At 35.9% G+C, this 17,464-nt stretch overlaps 2 protein-coding genes across 3 annotated transcripts in view; one reads left to right on the top strand and one right to left on the bottom strand.

Moving 5' to 3' along the window:
• The window catches only part of NDUFAF2 (NADH:ubiquinone oxidoreductase complex assembly factor 2), a 106,364-nt gene extending 95,569 nt beyond the window's left edge, over window positions 1-10,795 (bottom strand). The window contains exon 1 of the mRNA XM_016198741.2: window positions 10,606-10,795. Coding sequence (XP_016054227.2) covers window positions 10,606-10,732 — 127 coding nt within the window. The 5' untranslated portion in view covers window positions 10,733-10,795. The remainder of the gene's footprint in view (window positions 1-10,605) is intronic.
• A 115-nt stretch (window positions 10,796-10,910) lies between these two features.
• The window catches only part of ERCC8 (ERCC excision repair 8, CSA ubiquitin ligase complex subunit), a 41,136-nt gene continuing 34,582 nt past the window's right edge, over window positions 10,911-17,464 (top strand). Inside the window, exons 1-2 of one of the 2 annotated variants that reach the window (XM_016198739.2) lie at window positions 10,911-11,048; window positions 13,468-13,563. In XM_016198739.2, the coding sequence (XP_016054225.1) occupies window positions 10,972-11,048; window positions 13,468-13,563 (173 nt within the window). In that variant the 5' untranslated portion in view covers window positions 10,911-10,971. Of the gene's footprint in view, window positions 11,049-13,467; window positions 13,564-17,464 lie in introns of those variants that run through there. The other variant, XM_016198740.2, reaches the window with a different exon arrangement.

Raw genomic sequence — 17,464 nt, 5'->3', positions numbered from 1 at the left:
TCATATGGAAAAATTAAAGATCAAGAAAGTGAATCTAAGATTCAGAGGGGAAAAATACCTCTGTGAGAATCATGAAGGAAAAATACAAGGTGCCTCTATTAAAAATGAATTTAGAGATAAGTGTGCTGTGTTACCAGCAGCTACTTTTCTTTGGTACAGATGGTTGAGTGGTCAAAAGAAGTCTTGCGGGCAAGAGTACTTTGAAAAATAGAGGAAATACATGTGAGATGAATGTTTCAAGTATTGTATGTATTATTGTTCTATATTGATGTCATTAATAAAATACAATTACATGAGAAAGCCTGCTTAATAAAGGCACATCTCCTTTAAAAGCTTTACCAAAGACTTTAAGTATTTTGCATGTGTCCTAGCTTTGATAAAAGTTGGTTATTTTTAAAATATCCCACTTCTACATTTAACATCTTCTCAGTGGCTCATAACTTTACTTTTGACCTTCAATGACAATATATACTAATCTCCAATTTTTGAGGAAAAGTATTTTCTATTTTAAAATGCCTGTATTTAATTATACTGTTAAGTTTATTTTATGATTTTGATCATTAACTAAAGTACTTGAAATATTTCATTACAAACTGGATCTCAGCGTCTAAAGGAAAGTAATTATGGAAATGACATTTCTAAAAAATAATTTTAAACATACACACACACACTTCTAGTGTGCCTGGCACATATGTGATATTCAATAACTATTAAAGAAATGAATGAAAATGGCAGAAGGTGGTCTTAGTTTTGGTGGACTGCCTCCCTAATAGGAACAGTCCCTAAATATAGGTTAATTTCAAAGGCTTCAGAAAGAACATCTTAGAAAAAGAAAGTCAAATTTTAGAGGTAAAGGAACAAGGAATTCTTTCAGGTTTAATGTGAAACCACCTCAAGGGCTTTCATATTCTACAGGGACTACTTTTTATTTCTCTGCTGCTTAAGACAGAGAAGCAGCAGAAGCACTGCCAAAAAGGAAATGAGGTAAGGTAAGCCAAAGTCTGCTCCTGTGGAGTCCATTTCTTCCAATTTAACAAACACTAACAAAATATCTCTACATGTTAGGCACCAACGTAAGAGCTAAGGATAACTCCCATTTCATTCAGAGTAAACGCTCAGTTGCACTGCTATCCCCTCTGACCACAGCACTCTTGCTCCAGATGCCCACTTGGCTAGCTACTGCACCTCTTCTAAGCCTGTTCAAAATGCTACTATCTAACCAACCGACCCTAACCATCCCATGAAAAATTTCACCCCGGTCCCTACTTCCAGTACTCCTGATTCCTTTACTCTGATTTAATTTTCTTTTTCCCTTAGCACTTGCTATACTATGACAGTTATGTAATTTTCTATTTATGCATATATTTTTTTTATCACCTGACTCCCTTAGTTACAATGCAAACTCAAAAAGGGCATGGGTTTCTGTGTATTCTATTTATTGATATATGTCATGCCTAGAACTATACCTGGCGCACAGTGGGGATTCAATAGCTATCAGTCAAATAGATAAACAAGCTTTTTTCAACACCTGCTACAATTCATACATTGTCCAGAAGAACATACAGAGTCGGGGAAACAAGTACAAAACCAATCAACTATAACACAATGGGGGTGTGTAGTACAAAAGTCAACACTTAGAGAATGGTGAATTCTAGAGGAGAGCAAAATAAGTACACTGACCATATTTTCAAAACTCTGGCCAGTGAGGGGAAGGCAAGTGTCAGAGGTATTTAAATACAGAAGTAGTACAGTCAATAAGGACTAACTATACATTCATTAACCAAGTGAAGTTCCAGTACATGTAGGAAAGCAACAGTTTCAAAATAAATAAAAATACTTGCTATAAATTTACAATATGCATCCACATTAAATATCTACTCAATATTTTAATCCCTACCCACTCTTCAATTGACATATGTCAATTTCTCTAATTTTCCAATGTTTACAAATATAGCATCAGTTGAACACAAAGTGAAATTGCAAATCTTGCAAAATATGGTTTCATGAAGTCTATGAAAGTAATGTAAAATTATAAGAAAGCAAGAAAATCATTAATTTCTAATTGAGGTGGATAGGATAGACCAATAAGGATTAGAACATGAAAGGAGATTCACAGGATAATGAACAGAATATTTGGCAAAGATTAATAAAAATCCTTAGGAAATTTGACTAAGCCCTCAAATTTCGCAAAAAGAATACTTTTCTTAATCCTATTGAAAGAAATAAATGTGAAATAAAGGATGTCATATAGTGCTATAATTTTGTCAGAAAAACTATGTTAAAAAATCATTATTCAATTCTCAATTCTATTAATTAACTTATAGTTGAAATTACATAGTAAATTTTATTGAAGATTTCAGGTTTCAACATAAAGGGCTAATCAAACTTCTCCCTCTCTCTCATACACACACACACACACACACACACACACACACACACACAACTACTACCACCACCACCATCAAAATAGCTCTTTTTCTAGACACTTCATACAGGTCAGTTTAAGTGGTCTCTTTTGTGCACCTTCTTTTATATTTGAGAATGAGCAGACAATGAAGAGGGAAAGATGGAAAATATATAGAAAAGACAGAAGATAATTTTCATAGTAAAGCCCTGCTGGGAAGACTGGATCAATGTCTGTTTAATGAGTTATGCTTTTTAGCCCTGGCTGGGTGGCTCAGTTGATTGGAGTGTTGTCCTATACACCAAAAGATTATGGGTTTGATTCCCAATTAGAGCAAATACCTAGGTTGTGGGTTCAATCCCGGTTGGGGTGCATACAGGAGGCAACTGATAGATGTTTCTCTCTCACATCAACGTCTGTCTGTCTGTCTGTCTCTCCCTTCCTCAATAAAAACATATATTTGGGTGAAGATTAAAAAAAGTTATGCTTTTTAATAAGCAAAACATAGAAAATAAATAACTTTATATGATATATTCAGCTGAGAAAGAAAAGTTTAATTAGAATCTCTGGCAGAGGGTGCAAGTGGTCACTTGAACCACAAAGTGGAGGCACCAGTGATCTAGAAGGCAATAAAGACAAAAGGAAAAAAATAGCTTCTTTGGTATTAAAATTACAAAACTATATATTTTTTTAAAATTGTATACTACCTAAGTAGTATTATAAAATTGTATACTACCTAAGTAGTATTAAAAAATTTATAAAAATAGAAATTTATTCTAACAACCAAACAGTGAAGTCTGCAATACAGTTCTGAGATAATTCTCTACCCAACCCATTCAATTGTCAACTCTCAAAAGCAAGTATGTCAACTGGATTTTGTAATTCTTGCAGAGTGACTAACACTTAGAAAGTCTGGAAATAGCAACAGAAATGAACTGTTGAACTGAGCAATACTTTGAAAAGTGAGAAGGCTAAGTAATAAAAGTAACGGTTTCACCTGGGTTCTACGCAAAGATAATACAAATGGGTACATCACTAGATGCCCTTGATAAATCAACATTAGGTATTATTTTTCTCATTTGTTATAATTTTTCCACCAATACAGTGAACATGACAAGTTCTACGAATAGTGTCTAATTCACAGTACTTAATAATTATCATTCTTGTTGCTATTGATATTACTATTCTTAATGTAAAGCAATTATGAAATCTTCAAAGCAAGAGGACAAGTACACCGTTTTTCTCTTTCAAGAAATATTTTCAGCCTCACTTAGAAATAGATATAACACAACTTAATCACTCATTCATTATTAGTTTTCATTTCTTCTCAAAATGTTCCTATATTCCCTTGGCAGGGAAAGGCAGAATTCAAGATTAAGGTTCCTTGAATTCATTTTAAAGCCAGTATAAAGGATTGACATGCTTGGCTGAGAACACATTTCAACCTCCTGTTTTTCTCTTGGATAAAAGCATGACACAGATGTGGCTCTACTGGTGTGAGATAGGAAAGCAATCATGAACTACAGGGCTTTGTTGGTATTATCCTTCACCAAAATACAACTGTTTAAGTACATGCATACACACACAAATTAAGGGAATTCAATAAGCAACTGAAATAGTCTCAGAGGAAAACACTGTTATGAAATGAAATTTTAAAATGAAGATCAGAAAAAAGTGCAACCTTTGGACAACCCTGACATAACCTATATAAAAAGTTTATAATTATTATTTTATATTCAACAAAGTATTTTAAAGGAAGTTCAACTTTTTTTGGATACCACTAAATAGAAAGCATGTTTTAGATATGATCATAAGATATTTTAGGATATTCTATCAATTTAATAATGTTAAATTATTGTTAAGACAGAATATTACTTACTGTTGGAAAAATTATATGTATGATTTTTAAATTTTCTGGTCAATTCTTCAAAAATAATTGCCACTTACATCATTGTGCATTACTGACTAGGAAAAATTCATGGTGTCATTTTTAAGTTCTTGTCCTACAGAAGCATGGAACAGAATCACAAATTTCAGAGGGAAGACAGGGTTGGGAGGGTGGGTAGGGAGAGATTAACCTAAGAACTTATATGCATAACCCATGGACACAGATAGCAGTGTGGTGAAGGCCTTGGGGGCGAGTACAGGGTAGAGGGGATCAGTGGGGGAAAAAGGGGGACATTTGAAATACTTTCAACAATAAAGACACATTTTTTAAAAAATTTTAAAAATAAAATTCTTGTTTGAAGAATTAGCAGTTTATAAAGCAGTAGTGCAGAGTTTATTTGGGTGGAAAAGTAGAAATCCAATTATTTTAGAGAAAAGATTCCTCCCTCAAATCAGCTCCAAGAAAAATATTTAATCTGACAACCTACAGTTTTTTAAACAATGCTGCCACCTGCTGGAAAAATCTGAAATGTGTCTTCATTATTTCTCAAATGGAGTATCACATTCAATAGAGCTATATCATGATCTTCCAATTACCTACTGAAACAAGACACACCTTCTTAATAAATTTGACCATTTAATTTGTCTGATTCTTAATAAATATGTCTTAATTGAATAGTAATTCATTAGAGGTTTTAGTATATTTAACTACTAAATACAAATTGGTTGAGGTGACATCATCAAAAACAATGCAGCTCTTTAAGTACATATAACAGTGGATGATGCAGGTTTTGAATTATCAGATGATATGTTCATCCTGAAAGGAAAAAAACTAGATTGGGTATCTTAACAGAAGTTTGATGCTAGCAATAAAACTAAACTTGGATGGTCATTGACCAAGCGAAGTCCAAACAGGAACCACACTAGAAACGTTATGGAAAAGACATTCATTTCTAATGAGAGTATTCTAGTCTCTGAAGAATAATTTGGCCTATTTATCATAAATAAAAATATTCCTTGCCCTGGCCGGGTGGCTCAGTTGGTTGGAGCACTGTCCTATACACAAAAAGGTTGTAGGTTCAATTTCTGATCAGGACATACCTAGGTTGTGGGCTCCGTTCCCAGTCAGAGTGCGTATGGGAGGCAATTGACCAATGTTTCTTTCTCACATTGATGTTCCTCTCTCTCTAAAAGAAATCAACAAAATCATTTCCTTGGGTAAGAATAAAAAAAACATATATATATCTTAATTACCTGTTTTAAGATTTTCTAAAATCTTATGGTTTTAAAATATTTTGTTTTGTTTTTGTTTTTATAATTCTGGGTCCACAAATATCTCAATTCATTTAACAGCTGTTTTTTGAATACCTACTCTGTACCCAGGCATGTGTACATGACTCTCAGTATTAGAAATTAAACAATCACCCATGTTTAAGATGAGGGTAATAATCTCTAGCTATATGGTTGTTGTAAGAACATGAAATAATCAGAGTTCACACTCAATGAATGCTATCTTTCATTAATGTAAGCATTTCTAAAAAGACTCAAGGCTATGTTAAGTTCAGAACAAAATGGAGGAGAAAATATATTTCTAATTTGTTACAAATTAAATATGTAAACTTCAGTTTAAAATAACCATTGATTCATGTTTACCTTATTTATCTTCCCAAATCCTACTGAATTTATTAAAGAACACTATATAAGGGGATATGAAGTTATACTGGAAAACAGAGAAAGGTAATAATAGGCCAGAAAATGAAGCCAATAGATCTGAAATACATAAAATGGATATGTTTTGCATAAAGCAGTGATGAATAAATATTTGTCACATGAGAAATCCATAAATGATACAGAATGAGATGGAAGGCAAACTCAGCAGTGCTGACTGGCCTGTGAATCAGCACAGACATACAGGCCAAACTGGAAAGAATCTATATGGGTTTCTCAAAAAGAAGTACTGAGGAAATTCTAAGCTTAGAGCAAAAGGATGGAAAGCAAGAGGCAAATAAATGGTAAGGGTCAAGTCAAAGGAATTTGAAAATGCTACCAGTGCTCCCACAGGGGGTTTTAGTTATCACTAATATGAACAGCTTGTAAGATGTCACAAAATAAAGTTATAGCAAAAACAAAAACCTCTTAACAATAGCATGTGCTAAGTATCTCAATGAGCTCCTTCCCCCTTTCTCATAGGGAACTACAACTCTGACTTGATACTGACACTTAAAAGATTCCCACTTGCAGACGCTGAAAGAGAAGGCATACTAAGTACTGAGTACAGTTCCCTCAGAGAAATTCTATCAGAGCTAGGTAGGAAGACACAGGCTATAGCATTCACTCAGGTCTCACTTGATAAAAATAGTCAATTTCTAGTAAAATGAAGGCTGTGCTTCAAGAAGGGTAGTCAAGATTAAGAAAACATAAATAACAGAAAACATTAAAAAAAAGATGACTGAAGTAAAACTAAATTCACCACTTATTACATCAAATATGAATGGGATAATGTCATTATTTTTTTTAAAAGAAGTAGCATCCTGTTCAGGGAGCTCAGTTAGTTAGAGCGTCATCCCTGATATGCCAAGACTGCAGATCCCCAGTAAGAATCAACCAATGAATGCATAAATAAGTAAAACAATAAATTGATGTTTCTCTCTCTCTTCTTGTCTCTCCAAAATCAATAAATAAAATTTGAAAATAAAGAAGTAGTTTTTTTCCAACACCCACCCACTCATAAAAAAGCAGAGGCTTGTATATTGGCGAGGGGGTATCAACATAAAGAGAGAACCCATAAATTACAAGAGGCTTAAAAACATATTAGCAATCAAAACATAAAGACTGTTTGAAGCTTGATTTATACAAATCTCAAAAATAAGTAAACAAATCAATCAATGAAACAATAAGAGCATTATGGGACAACCAGGGAAATGAGAAGGGCAGGATATTTGGTGATATTAAGGCATTGTTGATTTCTGTATGTGATGATGGCGTTGTATATTTAAAAACAGGAGTCTTTGTGTTTAAGTGATATATACTGAAATGTTTATAGGTAAAATGACATATTTAGTATTTGCTACAAAATAAGTGGAGATGAGTGGGCAGTAAATAAAATTTAGCCATGAGTTGGTATCTGTTGAAAGTAATGGATATATGGAGGTTTGCTTTATAATTCTCTCTACTTTATATGTTTGAAGTATTCCATAATTCAATAATTAGAAATAAATAAACAGATAAAACACAAATAAATCTCAAGTTAGAATGAAAGCTAAAATCCAACTAATATTTGAGGGGTTTTTTAAAGGAGGCACATAGAAATGACAAAAAATAACCTTCAATTTTAAACAAAATTCAATTTTAGATTAAGAAACCTCAATTTTAAATTACGCCTTTAAAGTTTGGTTTATATCTCTTCTGATTTGGCTACCCAAAAGTATTTGAGAATTCCATATTAGAAGGCCATCTTTTTTTAAAAAAAAAAAATCAAAAGCATGAAATGTAAAATTCAGGAAATATTATAAGTAATGTGTTCAGCACAATGATAATTGAAATATTGTGAGTCTAAATATATTCATAAAAATATAGAAAATGTAATTTGGCAGTAAGTGCTTTCTTGAAAACCTTAGCACAAATTTTTGTTTGCTCACAATTTTTTATAAGTGTACGACAATGCTTCATTAAAAAACTGAGAGAGCAAAATGAAAAAAATCTTTTAGAATGTAAGATTTTCTTTCTTTTTTAAAAATATATCTTTATTGATTTCAGAGAAAGGAAAGGAGAGAGAGAGAGAGATAGAAACGTCAATGATGAGAGAATCACTGATCGGCTGCCTAGCCCACAATCTGGGCATGTGCCCTGACCGGGAATCGAACCTCGATCACCTGGATCCTAGGTCGATGCTCAACCGCTGAGCCACGCCCGGCCGGGCTAGAATGTAAGATTTTCTAAGAAAATGTTGAAGTTGAAAAGAGATTCATTTCATAATTATTTCAAAAAAGAACAATTTGAAAATCACTGCTAGTCTAGTGTAAACAATTCACTATGCAAAAAGCCCTGAAGGTTATACAGTTTTAAAAAATGTATTCCAAAAGTAAATCTACCATGTTTGATGAAATATTCACCGAACATTCTAAAAGCAGGCATCACCCTGGCCTAGTGGCTCGGTTGGAGCGTCCTCCCCTACATCAAAAGGTTGGGGGCTCACTCCTCGTTGGGGCACATATCTAGGTTTCAGGTTCAATCCCGGGTTGGAGCATGGGAGATGGCCAATCAATGTTTTTTCCTCAAATCAATGTCTCTCTCTCTGAAATCAATGGAAACATCTCCTAGGGTAAGGATAAAAATTAATAAATAATAAGTAACTAAAAGCGGGCATCACCGTTACCTGCTATCCCTGCCTTTCCGCCAACCGATTCCATTTTGGAACATCAACTTTAGCTCAGTATTATGAAAAGTAATAGAACACTGCTTAGCAATAAAAAGGAACAACTGCAGACACATGGATGAAACTGTACTACAGTGTGCCATGTGAAATGAGCTAGACTCCAAAGACTACACCCGTATAATTCCATTTATATGATATTCTAGAAAAGACAAAACTAAAGGGACATAAAACAGATCAATGATTGCCAACGGGGTATGGGGTGAGGGAATTAAGCACTAAGGGGTAGGAGGGAATTGGGGGGAGCGATGTCAAGAACTGTTCTATATCTTCATTGTGGTGACAGTAACATGACTAAGCATTTTTCAAAAGCCATAAAACGGTACACCAAAAAGTATGAATGTTATGAATGTAAATTATACTTCAACTAAAAGTCAATCTGATATTCTGCATACTTTTAAATGTTACTGATAACTTATAGAAAAGAAATATCTTTCTCTCTGCTTGAAATCTGCCAAGAAATACTTCATCACCATACTAAGTTTTTTGTGGACTTAAAAAAAAACCAAACAAAAAAAAAACAAGTATTCTTGCCCTGACAGAGTTTAGGAGCTCATTGGGGAAACGTCTAAAATATTAAAATAAGCCCAGCCGGGCATGGCTCAGCGGTTGAGCGTTGACCTAGGATCCAGGCGATCAGGGTCCGATTCCCGGTGAGGGCACATGCCGGGGTTGCAGGCTGCAGCCGATCAATGACTCATCATTGATGTTTCTATCTCTCTCTCTCCCTCTCCCTTCCTCTCTCTGAAATCAATAAAGATATATTTAAAAAATAAAAAAATATATTAAAATAAGTTACAGAAAAAGGCTAGGCAAACAATTTTGAGTGATAAATCACAGAATATACTTTACGTGTGCTCTATGAGGAAGGAAAAAGTAATGCCCTTTGTCAAGAGTTACAGAAACTGAATGGAACACAATTCTGGTCTTACTGCTTCTCAATATAATGATTATTATCATCATCTCTAACTGTCGAGTGAGGAGGCTGAGACTTGGGGAGGACAACTACTCCATGACCCCTCAACTATCAGGTGTCAAAGTTGAAATTCTAAACCAAGCCTTTCCAAAGCCTGAGATCTTTAGCATCGCGGTGTGGGACCAGCACAACAGAGGTTATGACTCCGGCTAAGTGGTGTGATTTCAACGGACAGGAACGCCCTCTAATTCCTCAAACTTCACTACGTACTTCGCACGAATTCTACACAGAAATATCACGACTTAGAGCCACGTACTGTAAGATGAGCTCAACAGGGTCTTGGAGTGAAAAGCCGCGGGAAAAGTACCATGGAGCCTTGTGGGGATCTCTTTCCCACGTGGTTAGTGTGCACCCGCCTACTTCCGATAGGTTTTGGTTGTAAGGAAAGTGATGCTCGGGGCCAGTCCGGAGCTACTGACAAAGATCAACGCCAACAAAGCGAAAGCAGAGGCGCTCACGACACTCCTCTTCAGTTACACCACTCTGCCCGGGTCGCGAGCAGGCCACGGGAGGAAAGGCCACTTTCCTGCCCCTCGGAGGACCTTTGGTAAAAGACCTCCAAGGGTTTGTCCCCGTCTGCGTCCCCAACGGCAAGGACCAACGCTGGGGCGTCCGGCGCCCGCGTGGCTCGCGCGCGGCGAGGAGACCGGTGTGCGCCGAGCTCGCGCGGGCCGCGGTCGGGCGCACCGGACCCAGGCGCCGGGCGCAGGGACAGCGGGCACACAGCCGGCCGGGCCTCGGCACAAAGCCGCTCGGCGAAAGCCACCAACGTAAAGGGGTGGCGGGGAGAACGAAGTCGGATTGCCCCCTCAGGTGACATCGCATGTGTCGCCCGTTGCATTAGTTTACGATCTTACTTTCCCCGATTTTCTAACCGCGCCACCGCTGCGCTCGCTGTCATCTCACCTCTCCAGTTCTTGTACGCCGGGATATAGTAGTATTTGTTCCCGAACTGGTCTGTGCCCACTAGCTCCTTCACTTCCTTAGACAGCGCTCTCCACAGGGTGCGGAACAGATCCTGAGACCAACCCATGCCGGCTGCCCGGATGCCAGCAAGACCCGCCAAGACAGTAACAAAAACGCCCCAGCGGCCGAGCGCGCCCACCAGCCGGGGGAACGCCGCTACCTCCGTGATCACGCCCTTCCAGTAACGGCGCTCACCATTGGTCAGACGGCTTCATGGCTCTCCCAATGGGAGACTCCGCTGTTAGAGCCCCGCCCCCGAGCTCTGTCATGGCTGCGTCCAGTGTTCCTACGGAGTAGAGGAGCGGGATGCTAGGGTGGTTGTCGGCCCGACAAGCTGGACTGGACGACCCTCTTCGCCTACGAAGAGCGGAGTCCACACGAAGGTATAGAGACTTTACTCCTTTCTGTAACAGTCCAGTTAAAATTTGAACCAATAGCTGTGCTACCCTTGCCTCACACTTTCCCGCCTCATTATCACGTTCCTCTCAACAAACTCGGATTTTTCTTTTGGAGCATGTACCAAAATTCCCTGTATGTATATGCATGTACCTAGGATGTATAAAAATTACAGCCTCCCAGGAGGAAAGCAGGTATTCAACATAAAGCGTACTGTTTGCTCCAAATAGTTCAGGCACAGTGAACCATTCTTATCCAGGAGTGATGGGAACTCTCCAGAAATCCCAGAAACCAGGCAAGGGCCAATCTTGCAAGCAGGCCTTTCTAAGGATAGCAGTTTCAGGCCTGCTATGTTAACTCTATTTTTGCACACCTCGTCTCCTTCCACGCACACCTCACCCGTTTCCCTGTCTCATTACCCTCCCACTTTCCCTTCATCTTAACCCCTCCTAGTTCCCAAACAATTCAGTGTTAAAGGTTGGGCAGAGGTAAGCTTCCAAATAGGGGTTAGGTTGACCCAGAGTGACATTTCAGAGCCTGAGCAGGTTGAGGAGGTAGCCTAGGTTGACCCAGAGTGACATTTCAGAGCCTGAGCAGGTTGAGGAGGTAGCCTAAGTGTGGAGACTGACAAGCCCAAGGTGATGAGGGTGTTTGGGGGAGGCAGGAATCAAAGCCCAAGCTTGGTAAATAGCATCCTTGTGGGGGAAGGGGATAGTAGTGATGATGGAAGATTAGTTATATACTGGGAGATTGGTCAAATAAAAACATTAATGATAATGAAATCCACGTTTCTCTTTGATAGAACTCAAGGAAGGGATGATTACCTTAGCACATGTTTGTTTGATATTATTTTACTTGTTAAAAGAAACACATATTACTGTTATAATTTGAATAATCATCAAATGGAAAAATATTTTAAGAAGAAATGGAATTTCAATGGGAAAAACTATTTTCTGGTGGAATATTGAAGCTTAGAAATGTCAGGACAGCATGGTGGTATGGAGGGAAATATGTCAGAGTTCAGGTGCATTTCAGACAATTATTAGATGAGTGAAGTTAGCCAAATTACTTTAATATGTCTTACTTTAATATTCAGGAAAAGCTTTTAATAATATAAACAACCGTCTAGGAAATCTGCCACTTAGGATTATCACTTATTACAACTTATTATTACCACTAATTACAATGTCAGCAAATAGTAGGCTTTTAATATTAACTGTTACTGAGGAAGATCAGAGAAAGTAGTAAGTGGACCTAAGGCTAAACTGTCCTCCAGAAGACAAAGGGCCATGTATATCTTTAAATCAGCTTGCTACTGCTAAAATGATTTCCAAAATGATTTTGTCAGTACTGCTACTGTCAGTGTGTAAAAATATCAGTTTGATCCTTTTGTAGCCCTGCATTGATTAATTTTATGGGCTGTACATTTCATATAAATTAGCATCATAGTGATCAATAATGAATTTAAAAATCATTCTGGTTAAATTAATGCAAATTATTTTTAACATCCAACAAATTGAGACAGATTTTAATAGTTAACATTCACTAGGCACTTACTATGTGTAGTCACTGTAATGAATGAGCACTTTTTTATGTATTAACTCATTTAATCTTAATATACTGACCAGAATAATGATGGTTTACAGTTATGGAATACCAGAAATTTCATTCATCTTAATTTATGAGAGTACTTGTTAATCATTTTATTTATAAATATTTAATTGGCTTTATTTAAGTGTACCTAATTGTTAAGTTAAACATGCTCATTTTGTGTTTACACCTAAGGCATGAGAAATACTCCTGGAAATTTATTTAAAATACTGTAATTTAAACTTTTGTCCACTAGGTGTCCTCAGTTAATTTATCAATTTCAATTTTCATGAAAATTTGTGACTCAATATCTTAATGAAAACTTAATAAAATGCACTCTTTAAATTAAGTCTAAGGTAGTACTTCAGGAGAAATTCTTTACATGTAATTGTTAGTACTGTTGATACTTTAAAAATTTGCGTAAGGTCTTTAAAATCCATAAAAATTTTTTCTGTCTGGTAGAAAGACTTAAGCATTGCTTGTGATTTTTCTTTTAATCCTCCTTCAAGGACATGTTCTTATTGACTTTAGAGAGATAAGAGGGGGAGGGAGATCGAGAAAGAGAGGAACACGGATCTCGTATGTGCCGGGATCAAACCCACAACTTAGGTATGTGCCCTGACCGGAATGAACCCGCAACCTTTTTGGTGTAAAGGATGATGCTCCAACCATCTGAGCCACCCAGCCAGATCCTACTTGTGATTTTTATACTACATGTAATCTTAATAAGATAAGGACATTTTTTATGTTTGAATTCTTTTCTTATTGTTTAGTTTTATCTTTTTTTCCCCTTGTTTAATTTTTATATTTTTAAAGGGTTCTGGGACTGGAGTTAAACAAAGACAGAGACATTGAAAGGATCCACGTCAATGGAGTTAACAGCCTGGACATTGAACCTGTTGAAGGGAGATAGTAAGTTTATACGTTTTTCTTTGTAAGTGAGAAGCAGTAAAATCTTGCTTTCAGATTAATTATATAAAGGTTCATAAATAGTAAAAATTTTAAATTGTAGCATTTTTAATCTGGTATTACTAATCTCAAATAAATACAGAATTTCATGCCTTCAAAATGTTGCCAGATAGATTCCAAGCTACTTTACTATAAATATATTCATTGTTAACTCAGAAAGCTTTTAAGTGCTGGGGTGTGTAACTAGTTGCTACTCTCAAAGAGACTAATGGGGAAAAAATATTAAAAAGCAAAAGTATATTTTAAAGCATTAAGTTTGAAGCAAACCAGACTTGTATTTGAGTTCCTCCTGGTTTTACCACTTACCAGCTATGTCACCATGAACAATTTATCTATCTTTTCTAATTCTTAGTTGCCTTAGCTATACAATGGGAACAATAATACCAACAAGTTCATTGTGAAGATTCATTGAGATTATATGTATAATATGAGTAGCATAGGGCCTGGCATATCATTAGTGGTTGCTACTACTCCTGTTAATCAAAAGCATTATTATCACCTATACTTTTACACCATTCAGTCCATTTCTCACACAACAGCTAAAGTGCTTGGAAAAATGCAAATTGGAACATGTCATCACCCCACTTAAAACTTATCTTTACCCCCACATGACTTTACAGGAAAGTTCAAAACCCTTCATGTAGACTATTAATTAAAACAAATGTAGAAGTAACTAAAAAAAAAGTTTATCGTGTCATGTTTACCATTTGCCCCACAATTTTTCTATTATAATGAAGTATTATGACTATTATTACTAACATTAAAATAAGCCAAGAAAGGTTTGATAGAATTCTACTTTTTATTTCTAGCTTCTGTCATGGTCTCACCTGGTAGTATATGAGAAACATGAAGACTGAACAAGTCCTCACTTTAACACATGGTTAAATCTAAAAGACGACCAGCGATAACTCTTTTCCTTTTCCTGACCTTTTTCAGGCTTAACCTAACACCTCCCATTCAAGGACAGCTGTGGGGCATTTGCAGATATGAACAGCTAATTTCTTTTGGTCCTGGATTGAGGTAGAAAGAATATTTAGTACAGATTCTTCAGCCGTCCATTTGGGATAATGATCAGTTCAATCTGTGAAATACATGAAGCCAGTAGGCTGCCAGTTGGCAGAGTCATTGAGAAATGTGGGAAATTATAGATTATATGTGCATTAAATATGTGTGAGAAATATAAGCTGAGGAGTCTTTTTGCAGAGCATATAGAGAAAGTCAGGATTCTCGCTACAATGGTTTCCCCCTTTATTGCATGGTAAAAGTCTACAACTATTTATTTCATTGTTTGCTAAGACTTGTATTTTGCATCAAACCCTTTTGGCAGCAAAGAGAGAAATAAATAGTAAATTGTATATTAATGGAAAATTTAATACTAATGTTCTTTTTCTTAAAATCAATGCACATGAAACTTGCTCTAAATACTCATTAGTATTTACCACCCACCATGAGAGCTGTAGTGAATTCACTGGAAACTGGAATGGAAATCAGTATACACAAATCTGGTAAAGAAGCCTTTATTTCCAAAGTTAGAAGTTATTTTAAAATAACTCCTAATGTTATGAAAATAACATTTTAATAGGTGCAACTGCGTAGTGTACATTTGCATACCATTCTGTAAACCTTGACTTTTCTTTTATACCTTCTCAATTCTTCTAATTAATTTTATTTATCTTTAGTACCAGGCTATCTTATTCATATAAAAACATGCCGTGTTTTCTCTATTACAGAATAACAGTCTCACAGCTTATGTCAGTGCCATCATACAGTCAATTAATTCTGATAATGATTCAGTTTTTTCATCCAAGTAATGGAATCAGTGAAAAGCTTTTGGAAGTCATTCTAGCAAAGATAGAACATTTGGCATTATTGTAAATACCATTTAAATTAAGTTTAAGAGTTCAACTTTGAAAACATTTGTTTGTTTTTGTTTTGATAATACGTGTAGTGCTATGGTAAAAAAATACATTTCACAAAGTTCAAATATAAAGCATAAATGTTTTTGAAATTGATTTTGGTACACATCTGTCCAAACAAGGTACAACATTTTATGCACCAAAATAAAAGTTGTATTTGTTAAAATTTACAAATATTTCTCTATATACCTAATTAGAGTAACAACTACAAGTGTAATGAAGTTAATGAGTATAAAAAACAAACCTTCAGTATGGTATCATTTGCTGTCTTTCTTATTGTCTATCAGTTGGACTTTAGAACTCTCTGAGCAAAGAACTTTGAAGAACTACTTTTAAATTAACCTAATTGTTCTACAAATTGGTATTAATTTTTTCTTAAAGCAAGTATGTAAATCAGTGCTACTTAGACATGTTGCTATTTCATGTACCCTGTAACTGGTTCAACACAAGACAAGGAGCTTATACCAGACTGTAAATCTACTATGCCACTAAGCACACAGATTAGATGAGCTGAGATTCTTTTTTTGTAGCAAGACTTTCTCAGTGAAGAAAGAAGTGTGTGCATTTCTGGCCACAAGCTCCTTATCTTGTCATGGATAAGTACATTAAATAGCAAAGAAACTAAAGATGGCAAGATCTAAACCAATGTATAACACTTATAGTAAGTTTAAGTGATGAAGCATCCTCACAAACCACAAAGTGTGGGTGAGTAGGAATAAACTGACACATGTCACTAACTGCAAGATCTGTGTGGTATTAGCATCTATACCAGGGAAGGCAATTCAAAGCAATAGGGCATCAGATAGACCTGATAACTCTAAAATAACCAACAGTTAGTTGAAAGCTCAGCAAGCCAATTTGACTACAGCAGCTGAAACTGGGAGAGGATGGCATATTCTGATTGTTCAAGGGGTTCACAGTAAAACCTGTGGGGCTAGAGTGTCTGGGACTTATAATCTCTCCAGTTAATCAACTAAAGATCCCCTGTAGGACAGACCCTGAGGGAAACTTCTTGGAATAGTATCCAAATTAAGTAATACAAGGACACTAGAATAAAGGAAAAAGATGGCCCAGATGAATGTTGGGGAGATGAACAGAACCAGGAAATCTCTGAAAGGAAGCTGCCATATTTTGAACATCTTACAAAAAAGAGGAAAACGTTCTAGAGATATAAAATGTAAATATTCTAAACCAAGTCTTCCTTCTAAAAGCTTAAGAAAATTAGTTTTATGTAAAAATTAGCAAAATAATAGAATTAAAGTCAAATAACATACAATATTACTGTAAGAACAAAGAGAATAAATAATGCACCTACAGACCATGCAGTTGTGCCAGAAAGATATGCCAACAAAGTAGGTGAGAACTCTAACCTAATATTTCAAAACTAGCTAAAAGTCATTTTAAAAAGATACAGTATATGAAAGAAAAACATAAGTTGTAATTAGAAAAACTCAGAAATGAGATGATCAGACTTAAAAAATAAGAAATGAAAGAAAAATGTTTCAGAAATGAAGACTAAAGCAAGGGAACACAAGCACATAAATACAAAATATAATGCCTTAAGTGAAGTTGGAAAGAAGGAAAAATGTAAAATAAAAAAGAAATGGAGGCCAGGGGGGGTGTGTGTGGAGGGGGTCAATGGGGAAAAAGGGGGGCACATCTGTAATACTTTCAATAATAAAGATAATTTTTTAAAAAATGGAAAAGAAAAGGATTTAAGAGATAGAGACATATATAGATGCCAGGCAAAGGAGCTCCACCGTATACAAAAGAACCCCAGAGAAGGAGCCAAAGGAAAAGAACAGAGTGAATATTAACACTATGATCCAAGGAAACTTTCCTAGAATAAATAAGATCTGAAATTACATGTAAGGGAAAGAAAATCATATTGTAAGGAGACTTTTACGTTTTGGGGGCTTTATGCCAAG

Source organism: Miniopterus natalensis, chromosome 3 (genome assembly GCF_054644295.1).
Source record: "Miniopterus natalensis isolate mMinNat1 chromosome 3, mMinNat1.hap1, whole genome shotgun sequence".
In the NCBI taxonomy this organism is placed as follows: Eukaryota; Metazoa; Chordata; class Mammalia; order Chiroptera; family Miniopteridae; genus Miniopterus; species Miniopterus natalensis.
This window is presented reverse-complemented; position numbering and strand designations above follow the sequence as displayed.